Source organism: Emydura macquarii, unplaced genomic scaffold (genome assembly GCF_026122565.2).
Source record: "Emydura macquarii macquarii isolate MOO-44397 ecotype Brisbane River unplaced genomic scaffold, CSIRO-AGI_Emac_v2 contig_2422, whole genome shotgun sequence".
In the NCBI taxonomy this organism is placed as follows: Eukaryota; Metazoa; Chordata; order Testudines; family Chelidae; genus Emydura; species Emydura macquarii.
This window is the reverse complement of record NW_027132559.1, coordinates 40,996,538-41,008,582: the sequence shown is the minus strand read 5'-3', so window position 1 is coordinate 41,008,582 and position 12,045 is coordinate 40,996,538. Positions and strand designations below refer to the sequence as shown.

Below are 12,045 nucleotides of genomic sequence, written 5' to 3'. Positions count from 1 at the left end.
AGCCTGCCACAGATGGAGACTTTCTTCTTAGGGGGCTCACTCCTGTTCCCACTGAAGTTGATGGGAGTTTTTCCAATGACTTCAATGTGAGCAGTAACAGGTCCCTGGAGACCAATCCTGCAAAATGTATTCACCCAGATAATCCTTACTCATTCAAGCAGCCCCAGTGAAATCAAATGACCCACTGTATGTGCTCCTTCCCTTAACATGCCAGGTCCTAGCAGTAGCTACGACTCCAACAGTCTCTTCATTTTCCCCCTCCCAATAGCTCCTGTTTCCCTTGGTATTCACAACTAGAGCAAAGTCCACACCCTCTGTCTCCCAAAGATGTTCCAGCCAGAACCCCATGGGAATTTCTCGAGTTTGAATCAAAATACTTGTAACAATGTTAATGTTAAAAGCAAAGCAGAAAATTTAGAACAGCAATGCAACATTTAGACATCAGAAACTCCCAACAACCACTTTGTTTTTCAGCTATACGGATACACAGATTATTAGGCTATATAGCCCAACAGTAAAAATACATGAGGCTTGGTTCGCTTTTTTAAAACATCAGTGAGAACTTTTACATTAATTTAAGAAACAAAAAAGCTGTGACTATTCTCCCTGTAGGACCATGATAATAGCTTTCTCAGTATTAATTCAAGGCCCTGCTAGCACTCTAATACAAGGTCTATATTTTTCAGCTGGCTCCTGCTCCCCACACAATCTAAGGCCCTGATTTTGCAAATGCTTATAACACATGAGTAGTTTCATGCAATTCAGTGGGACCACTCGCAAGCATTAGCATGTGAAGGATCAGGGACTTTGTTTGTACATGAGGGAACAAGTTGTTTCCATCATTCTTGCCCCTCCCCATTCAGGTTTCACACCAGATAAATATCTCCACACAAACCAATGTCCCTTCCCTCTCTTCCCCCATTGAAATCAGCAGCTGCCAAAAGGGGAAGGGAAAAAATAGTTTTAGAACAAAAAGGTTTAGCTACAGTATCAGAAAAAGTGTGGATTTTACATTGCCCCAGTAATATAAGTACTCACCTCAGCACAGCAGAGAAAAGTAGAAAGACACACCATGTACTACAGTTATAAATATCATAGTTCTGCTGCAATTTTAGCTAGGTCCTGTCCAACAAACAAGAAAAAAAACAAAACACAGATTTGTGCTTACCTACTAGGGTAACCTATTATAGATTGTATATGAGGACAGACACTCTTTTTGAGACTAAAAATGTTTTATATGATAACATAAAATGCTACACAGTTTAACAAGTCTGTATGTTTAAAAGAAGAGTTTACTAATCCTACTCCAACCACAACTCAGATTGCCCATGTTCATTAATTCCAGTACATCATCCACTGCTTTGCTTCACACTCCCCCTTTTTATTATAACATCTATATTAGCAACTATCCCACAGTAGCCCCAGCTGCTACACAATCTATTTGCCTCTTCAAAGCAAGTGCATCAGGTAATTCTTGGCACAAACGTCACCAACAAGAAAATCAATCAACAAAGCTCACCACATTCTGGTCAAAATGCAAAACTCTTCTTCATCCTTACTTTCCTGCTAAGCAATACATAGCACACAACACATACTAGTCTTTTTTCTTCTGGAAGGTACTCAGATTCCATGATGACAGGCTCAACATAAGAACCTGAATAGAACAGAACCAAAACCCAAATCCTTCTTGGAGAAGATTCAAACTACCTCAAACTGCTGCAGTCAGGTTCACTGAGATGGGGAAGGTTCTTTCCTAGATGATTACTGAGGGAACAAATGTAAAAGGCCCATATCACCTTTTCCTGACTGAGCTCTAAAACAGAACTCAGCCATGGAAAGGAAGTGGCCTGAGAACATTACCTCTTTGCCTTACAAATACAGATGACCAGAGATGGAAAGGAAGCCATCTTATGGACTGCCACCATTACACCCAAGTATGTGGAACTGAACAATAAGAATTTACTACATGGAGGGGAGACAGAATGTTTCTGCACATAGCCAAATAAGCATAGGGAGCTCTTCGTTTCACCACTACAGCCCACTTAGGGGACAGCGAAACTAATTCCTATGGAGAAACAGAAGGAGCAGACCCAGAACTGGGAGTAGCAGTGCTCTACTGTAGAGCTTTGATGGGGGGCTGCTTTTTGGTCCTGCTATAGATAAGTCTCTTGTTACAGAGGCAGGAAAACTTCATTAAAAAATTCCCTAACTTTGTTTGCACGCAGCAATGTCAAAAGTAAAGAACAACAACAAAATACGCTATTTAGACCAACAGACTAGATTTGTCTTGGAAGAGCTCCTATTAGTTACTCAGAGATGGTGTCATTAGTAGATTAGTTACTCAGAGATGGTGTAACAAAGAACTGTAGCCAAATATTCTCCCTTACATAATCTAGCCATGACTGATCTTGGATAGAGAATGGCTCCCCTTTCTATCCACAGTTTCCAATTCATCATTTTTGTTTCAAAGAAATCTTACAGCTTTTAGAAGCTGAATCACCTTTAACTCACACAGTTTAAGTCGTGTTGCTGTGCAAGGTCTCATTTGTCTTACTTGAGCAGGCAAGTGTTGGCTGCTGCCTAACTTTATCAGGGAAAAACCTTCAGGGTAGTTCCAGGTTCTTCATTCCAAGACTCTGTAGTCAAATAAAGAGTAATCTGCCAGAGACAGCAGCCTTTGTTTAGTTCTTTCTGCTGCTTGGGGGAAAACACCTGAAAACTCAAGAAGAAAAAAAACTAACGTAACTGGACACAAAGAGAAGATTCTTCCATGTCACCCATTATGCTTTGAACTCCCTCAGTTTGCACCTGACAGTCACCTTCTGTTCATTCAAATCCCTCCTTAAAACAGATTTCTTCCACAAAACTTTAAAAACCCTCCACACCATTTTGTGATCCACCAGTGTATTTTGTATCTGAATGTAGACTATCAGCTCTTTGGGGCAGTGGCTACATTGTACTCTATGTTTTGTACAGTGCCCAGCACATGTGGAGGACACCCAGTAAGTTAACATGATAATATTCAAAGATTTGTCATGTAACATTGAGATTTCAGGAATCTTGATTCCCAAATCCAGACCCAAAGCCAATGAATGGGGGAAAACTTAGGGAGTCTGGAGAATGTGGAAATAGAACAGTATCCTAGGTTATCTCAAATCCTCCCTCCTAGAAACAGTGTAGCAGCAAGACTTAACTAGAAGAGGTTGGAGGAAGTTTCCCTAATGCTTAATGAGAAAAGGAGCCTTCTTCACCCACTTGTCTCAAGACACTCCCTCTCAGAGAACACCTTAGACAGAGCAATCCTCGGCCCCACATTCATTTCTTGTTGAGACAGCATTTCTACTGCCACCACTCCTCTGCTTAAGTACAGCTAGGATTCTTCAAATATTAATGGGGGTACTGAATATCTTTCAATAACAGATGTTTTGGGTAACTGGGCAATTTTCAATGTAATTAACAGATGGTGGGGAACATGATAAGCACTCATTTTGTCAGCCAAGCAGACAGAAGCAGCCAGGAGTAGCAAACCACTTCCTTTTAAGACCTTCCCAGCCTATTTCATAAGCCTCTTCCATATGGGCTGGAGGCAGAAGGGATCCAGGAGCACTAGATCTCCTAAAATGCACTTCTCATGGCTAGTCAGCAGCCCCCAGCAGGATCTCCCACCCAAATCTCATACAGGCTTCCTCCACATAGGCATGGGGCAACAAGATCAAGGAAGCCAGAATGAGTGGCTCCCTTTTAACAGCCACTTCATGAAGCCAACCAGCAGCTGCCAACAGGATCTCTACCACTACATTACCTGTGGGCTTCCTCCACCAAGGCTAGATACAAAAGAGATAGAGGATCCAGGAATAACAAAGCCCTTTCAAAGTTTATCTTCTCAGACCTGCTGATGACTCCTTTTTCTCCCCCATGATATCTTTGTGCTTTCATTAACACACATCCTTCCTTCCTTCAATAGACAGCTCCACATCACAAAATACCAGGAAAGCAACTGCCCTATTTGAATTTTCCACAATGACTCCAGTGATTATCTCTTGGCTTTAATCTTCACTCTCCCCTTCACATGCTTCTCTCCCTGTTTTTATCATATCAGCTATTTCCCCTTCCCAACTCACCTCTCCTCTCACAAGCTCCTAGTCACCTCAACAGCATTCTTTATCTTCTATCATCCCACTGAAATTGGTCAATTGGATTTGAGGGCATTCAGCATCTCACAGGATTGGGCTCAGACATCCAAATCCTACAACTGGATCAATATGAGCACAGGGGTCTGTCCACGCAGAATCAACTGCAGAATCCAGCTCTTAGAATGTAGATTCCCTAGGGAAGTGACATGTCTTATTCTATGCATTTGATCCTGAAGCTCTTATTATTGTGAGTCCAGTGGCTTCAGCACAATGTTTGCAAAGTGCTCTGTAAATTTATGGAATAAAGCATAGTAGATTCTTTTACATTTCATAAAACCCTGAAGTCCTTACTCAGAGCCTGATCCTGTAGGCCCTACTCAGGCAATGCTCCCAATTGTCAGTTTTGCCTTAATAGGGACTAAGGGCCAGACTTTTAAAGGTATTTAGGCACCTAACAATGTAGATAGGTGCCTGATAGGATTTTCCAAAATGCCTATCTGCATCTTTTGGCACCTAAATACCTTTAAAAATCTGGTTCTAAGTACTAAATTATTCATCCAAATGTGTCCTAGAAGAGGAGGAAACTGTGTAAACACAAGATAGTCCATGCAGATGTAGAGCAAGGTGAATCTGAGAACCATCTCCTCAAAGTAAAAGCCTGTTGAAGCAACTCTGTGAGTCTGGGACTGCAGATTTTGAAAGGTTGTGGACCTCAGGTTAGGAGTGGAGCCAGCAGCGAGCATTCTGCATTACATTATCGCTTCTCCTAAGTAGAATTATGATGTCAGATTAAAATTTTTGGCAGAAAATTTCAGTAGAAAATTTCTACTCCGTGTCCTGCTCTTTAGCAGCTCCACTCACTCCACTCCCACTCACTCCACTCCATGTCTCAGATTTTAGGAATCTCCATTTTCACTAACACCCATTTGTTACATTTTCCGATAGTGGCATGGTTTTGGTTTCTCACAAGCTTTTAAACTATTAATTATTATTATTATTCAGCTCTTCCATTATACTCATCATCCTTGTACCTGACAGCCTCACAGACAGACAGACATGGATCTACCCTTACAACACAGTGTTCAGGTAGAAGAAGTATTATTAATGATATTTTACAAAAGGGGAACTAATGTACACAGGAAGCCTGAATGGTTTACTCAAAGCCAATACGAAGATCATAGCAGACCTCAGATACAGCCAAGATCTCCTGAGTTCCAGGACAGTACCTTAACAAGGCCATCCCTCTTTCTCTGCACTCTATGGCCTCCTTACCATTCCATGGCCATACACTCAGCCCTCTCTAGAAAGATCATAATCCACAAATCCGCGGATATCCGCAGACCATTTCTTGTGGATTGTGAGTCGGATGGTCACAGAGATTGGAACCCCTGTGACTTCTGGGGCAGGGCTAGAGCAGTTGCCAGTGAACTGATCAGCTGGTAGGCTGCTGCCAGGGCTCAACAGCTCATCTGCTGTTAGGCGGGAGGGCAGGGCTGATCAGTTGCTAAGCAGCCAGTAAGGCTCAACAGATCAGCAGCTGTTAGGAGGGTGAGGCTCATCAGCTGTTTGGGGTGGCAGGAGCTCAACAGCTGATGGAAGTCTGCTGGCTCCAAAACAGCTGATGCAGTTACATCTAAAAAAGGGAGGATGGATTGCCTGTCAGGTAAAAGTTCATTCCAGCAGATGCGGAGCCACATATTTGTATCCGTGCAGGGCTCTAACCATAAAACCATCCTGCCAATAGAGAGATGGAAATATTTAATATTTTTATTACAATAGTGCCTAGAAGCCTCACCTGACATCAAGGTCCACCCATTACACTCTGCACCGTACAAACAGATAAAAGACAGCCCCTGCCCCGGGGAGCTTACAGTCTGAATAGACAAGACAGAGGCACAGAGAGATAAAGTGAATTGCGCAGGTCAGCAGCAGGTCTCCCGAGTCCTAATCCCACACTGCCTCTCAAATTCCATTTTTCAGATTCTCAATTTTCATTCTCAGTTTTCTACCCGGCTCCTAGCCACCCAGAGCCATAATGTTGACGGGCATGATTTAGCCATGGGAAAGGACAGCAAGACTTGTTCCTTAGTCTGCTGGCTTGAAGTCATTTCAGTCATTGAAATAAAACTGATTCTTAATTCCTATTGGATGTAACAATCCTCATCAGTGCAAGCTCCATTGCAAGAAAATGTACCATAACTTAAATTCTCACTCAAGCTGAAGGTGAGAGGATAGAACTGATTTCCAGAAATTAATAAACTGCTAAGTTTACAGAACCTGATTCTCCTGTACTTATTTTTATTGACTACTAATTACCCAGCAAATAATCCCTTTCATTCCAGTGGGACTACTTGCAGAATATTGTACTTCTCAGGATAAAGAGGGATAGCAAAATCAGGCTCACAGTAAACAAGATTTTCACTAGTAGAAACAGGCCTGTGCCAAAGGGTCAAACCTGATTCCAAACTATCCCAAACATCCATCTCCTTGAAATTTGGATCATGTGGGGGAGGGGGTCAATTCAAATCCATCTTTAATTATTGTTGAAAATATGCACTTTCTAATATTTGAAATAATTGTTTTTCTTTTAATAATTCATTCTGATATCAAACTTTATGGGCTGTACTTGCCAAAGGAATAGATTTATTTTTAAAGGAAATGTGTAAAACTATTAACATCAAAACAGATTTCTTCCATAAATCCCAAACCACTAGAATAAAATGTGATAAGTGAATTGTTTTTCAATGTCTCAGTTACATACTTACCAGTTGAAGCAGATTTTCTGGGGAAGGATTTTTTTTTCTTTTTTAGACATTTACATTAATTATGAATTAAGAGGCCCAATTCTACAACGTTTACTTATCTTGAGTAACAAGTAGCACTTATTCATGCAAGTAGACTCATTCACAAAAGCATCCAAGGCAGGAACAATGGCCCACAAGAAAGCACACATACAGGAAGGAGCTCTAAGGGAAGAAATCTCTGTGAAGGTTCTCTCTATAGGGTCTGAAAGGGCAAAATGGTGCTGCTAAAGGCACTGGACCTGCTTTTGTGCAAAAGGTGGTGGAGATCCATGTGTGCAGATCAAGGGGTGCAATCTGAGCTATTTTATTTTAAATTCAATTACACTATTAGTATTATCTATCTACTCCACAATACAGTTGCCGTTGACATCGCATTTCTTGTTACTGACTGTTGGTTCATGCACCTCTTCAAATGGCATCTATTGTGATACTAGATAAGTGGTCCTTGAAGTGTAATCAAAATTTTTAAAAATAACATCTCTGGCTTGGATGCTTTTGAGCAAGGACACTGTTTAATAAAGAACAAGAGTCTTCTCAAACTCTATTTCATTTTTTAAAAGACATTAGGAATCGTCATTTATTTATTGCTAAGGATTTGTACATAAGGTACCAAATTCTGGTATTCTTTGTGCATCCAGATCTAACTTTTGGGTATTCTAGCAGCAAGACTAGGATAATGATGTAATTGTACACTGCTGTAAAATGCGTTATTTAAGGGCCCAATGCTGCTCAAATGTAATTCAATTCACCGGGAGCCGGACCAGGCCTGACAGTCCTTAAATCCAATATAAGGGCCTTCTCCTGTAAGGTGAAAAGCACCCTCAACTCCTGTTAAAGTCAATGGAAGTTGAGGCAGTCAGCATCTTTCAGGATCAAGTGTTACATCTTCTTAAAACAGTTCTTTGCTTAATAAACAATGAGCTTTCTTTACAATGATAAGCAAAGAGAAACCTTTTAAGTGTATATAGAATGGTTTCATTCTTACATCATAAAGGAACCCCCTCTGGTTTTATTAGAAACAGCTTCATACAGCAGGATTACCATAAAAGACACGACAGTCATCTGCTAGACAGCTATGCCTCAAAATATGATTCTTGGTCCTTTTTTTAAAAAAAAGCAATTAACCACATTCAGCTTTAGAAATTGCGCATTTGACACATCTGCTGAAGTATTTTGATACTAACAGCAGTTGTTACAATCATATGCTTACGAATTGGTTTTCAAGGAGGAAATCAGGTTTCATTTTTAATGTTCATGAACTTCAGCAAATAAAATAAATGGTACAAAAACCATAAAAAATATCATTGCGAATATTTTTTATCATCTAAAATTTGAGAGAGAATTTAAAACTTATGAAATAGGAGTAACAAAACTAAACTGAGACAGGCCTGGCAGGCAAGCATTGTGCACTGCTGTTCCGATACACCACTAAGCTGGTGCCTGATCCTGCATTCCTTGCACACTCAAAACTCAGTAGGAATTCTGGCTGCACAACACCACAATATCAGGCCCCTCGTAGACTGTACGGCCAGAAGGGACCATTGTCATCGTCTAGTCTGACCTCCTGTATAACACAGACCATAGAACTCCCTCAAAATAATTCCTAGAACAGATCTTTTAGAAAAATGGAACTGGAATACTAAACTGGAATACGTCAGATATCCAAGTCTTTGGCCTATTTTGAACAGAAACTGTCAAACAGGCTGATTCATGCCAATTTGCTTGATGGTTTTACAAATGGAAACTAGGATGAAAGCATCAAACTCACCCCCTAGTCCTGCTTCCACTGAAATCAGTGGATGCAGTATTGAGCCTTTGTTCTCACTTGAAACTAGTCTACTAATTGAACTCAGGTCATTGGGGTGTAATGTTAGTGCATTAAGCCAATTTCCTATTTTTAAAATTAGTTATTGTTCATCTAAACCATATTTCCATCACTGTTTTCATTTTACTGAAGTTCAAAAAGCTATTTTTATATTGTCTTAGAGACATTGTACTTCTCTCTTCAGGTTTATAAAGTAATCAAAATTTCAACTAACCAAATAGCTTTATACTAAGTTAATCAACCACAAGTATTTTAAAATAATAAAGTAAAGTATAACTGTGCTTGGAGGTTTTTGGTTTTTTGTTTGGTTTAGTTTGTTGGGTTTTTTTGTTCACTCTCTGAAAACAACAACCTTCTCACGTCATTTTTTTAAAATAGCAAATATAAGTCTTGATCCTGACTTGAATAGTTTACAGAACTGTTTCCAAAAGAAATACAATTTATTAAAATATTAGGCTTGATCATAAATCCTTTAATCATGAGAAGTTCATGCTCAAGCAAACAGTCCTGTTTCACAAATGAGGACAAATTGCATCAGTAAGGACAGCAACATCAGAGTGTGTACACCCTGGTTTTCTGGAAGACAAAATGAAATAGTATAGGCAGTCATTTAATACTATAAAAGGCTTGTTCAATGGGTGTTCCATTCATGGATCATTTGCATAATCAGGCCCAATATTTCTTTAACAAGAACTTAGGTTTATTGTGTTATTACTATGGTTTGGTTCAAAATGTATTAATAGAGTTGTACGTATTTTCTTTGTTTCTACTGAATTTCAGAAAAACTACCAGCTTTAAGAGACTTGAAAAACAAGTATTTAAAACAAAATACTTAGGGTATTCTAATAAGTTTATCAATACCATAAAATAAGTTAAGGCAAGTTGTACTGTTCTTTTTTACATTGTCTTTTAAAACTGAATTATGCTCTGTTTTTACTCCTTTTCTCTTGTTAGTAAATGGTATAAGAACTCTGAATTAGTGAACCTGGTCCATGGAATGCTAATAATGTGGTATCCCATCTGTTCACATGCCTGACAATTCTTATTTCGGTTTATTAAATTCTATAACAGCAATAAGTCTGAATTTCTGAGTGATTGTAGAACCCATCAAATGGCTGGAAATGTTCAACAATTTATAAACAACATTTGAGGCAAACTATCATAATATACAACATCTGCTTACCTTTTGAGTAGGATTTTCTTTACACTATCACTGCTAGCCTCAATTAAAAGTCTGTTTATTAGTGATTCTTCATGCTTCCAAATACAATTTTATTTATAAATAAGAAATGTTCATATATACTAACAAATGTTCCTTTAAATACAAATAAATTAGAATTTGTAGAAGATCATATCAAAGGTCTCTGTACTCTTAAAAAAATAAGAAATAAAATTATAGTCAAGCAAGGCAATGTGTGTGTGCAATCCAAGAGTATATTTAAACTTCCAAATTTCACCCAGGAAGATACAACAGACAGGGTGTCCAAATACAATGGCAATGAGAACTATATGGTACCTACATAATGACTAGTTGGAAGCCTAAACAACAGATATACAGAAATACAGAAAACAAGTCTTGAGCCTTTTCTAGAAGAACGCCATAGATGAATGCTCAATATTAAAAATGTACAGATATTCTATTTTCCCATTCAGCACACTATGTGCCTAAAACACTTAGCTTTCGTGAACGTAACAAGGACCATTTATATTTTAAAGTATTTCTGTAAAGCTGTTAAGTATTTCTCTTTACTTCTATCAATGAGATCAATATTTCTTCTCCAACACTGTCAGACACCATTATACTGGCAAAGTAAAATGCGATCCTTCTACCATCAGTAGTTTAAACACACTAATTAGATGGCAGCACTGCAGACAGGAATCCCTAACATTTTTTTGTCTTGAAAGGTGACACCTGCATTATTTTTCTCCTTCATAATACTGCGGTGGGGGCGGAGGGGAGGCGTGGTTATAAAAAAAAAGGTTAACTATAGACTCGTTGCTGGGTGGAGTGTGACCCTCACTTCCTCTCTTTCCAGGGCACGGCGATTATGACACTAATTCTGTAACTACAGAGCTTGGGGTCCCTTCGCTGTGACAGTATCAATTCGATACACTAAGGCAGCTCGGCCTTAAGGTGCGAACACCGACTTCACGCCACTTCCCCCCCTCCCCACTTCAAGCACCGAGTACAAGTCCCCATCGGCCTGTGTGGTGGCCCGGGTGCCTCAAGAGATCGCTGCCCCCAGTCGGCGGGCGAACGAAAGCGCCGCTTTACCTGCATTCTGGAGGGTCTCGATGTTCTGTGGCCTGGTAGCCAGCTCCGCCACCGTCTGCACAAACTGAGTCCGGGCTTTCTGGTACTGCTCGAAAACTGCAGGCGGGAGACGGGGACAGAGTGAGCGTTGCAGAAGAGCCCGCCCCGGGCCAGTCCCTCCCGCCCCGCGCACAGCCGGAGCCAGGGGCTCGCTGCGCCTGGCCACCCAGAGACATACCTACCTTGTAAGACCTGCCTCTGGCTCATGGCGGCGGGGGCGGGGGGCCGTTAAGGTCCCGAGCCAACGAGCGGGGCTGAGCAGAGGCACCTGGAGGGCTCGCGGCTTGGGCTGCCAGCGCGGTGCGCGAGTCCCCGCTCGCTGACTGCCGGGCCGCGCCGGAGTAGGCAGCCGTTGCTTCGCGCTCAGTCTGGCCCGGGCCGAGCCGCCCCGCTGCACTGTGTATCTTCTCCTAGGTAACCAAACGGAAGCCCGGCCGCGGCGCCGTCGGGGGAGCCGCCTCCGCCGGATTGTGACGTCAGGTGGCCGAGCGCGCGGACCCGAGCTGTTCCCTGGGCTCCCTCCCCCCGCGCACGGGGCCGGAGGCAGCCCACGCCACGGGCACAGAGCGGGCGGGTGTGTGGGTGCTGCGGGCCTCAAACCGATTACACAGATCCGCTGGGGTCTGTCATCCGCGTATTTACAGGGTGGGGAAAGTGTGCTGGAGCCGCTGGCTGCTTCGTCTCTATGTTAGGAGCTCCAGAGGACATATGTAGTTCACTGCCTAGAGTTAAACAAGTGTGTCAGTGCAGGATCCCGGCTCGCATATCGTATATCATGCAGATCCAACGCAAACTAGATGGCACGTCTTTACACTAGATTATAGAGACATATACACGGTATCATGCATTTTATCACATCCTTAGATCATGCTTTCATTTATTCCACTGCCTTTTTTTCTCCCTAGAAGAAAAGCCATTTCCCCATTACCTGTGTGCCTTACAAACATTACCTGTTTTGTGGAACACACA

General features: G+C 41.4%; 1 protein-coding gene across 4 annotated transcripts in view; it reads right to left on the bottom strand.

The window, feature by feature from the left end:
- SPAG6 (sperm associated antigen 6) overlaps positions 1-11,686 on the bottom strand; it is a 45,914-nt gene extending 34,228 nt beyond the window's left edge. The window contains exons 1-2 of one of the 4 annotated variants that reach the window (XM_067562359.1): positions 11,259-11,686; positions 11,038-11,133 (exon numbers count right to left, since the gene is read on the bottom strand). In XM_067562359.1, coding sequence (XP_067418460.1) covers positions 11,038-11,133; positions 11,259-11,283 — 121 coding nt within the window. In that variant the 5' untranslated portion in view covers positions 11,284-11,686. Of the gene's footprint in view, positions 1-1,707; positions 1,831-5,405; positions 5,500-11,037; positions 11,134-11,254 lie in introns of those variants that run through there. The other 3 variants (XM_067562360.1, XM_067562361.1, XM_067562362.1) reach the window with 3 other exon arrangements.
- Positions 11,687-12,045: the final 359 nt, after the last annotated feature.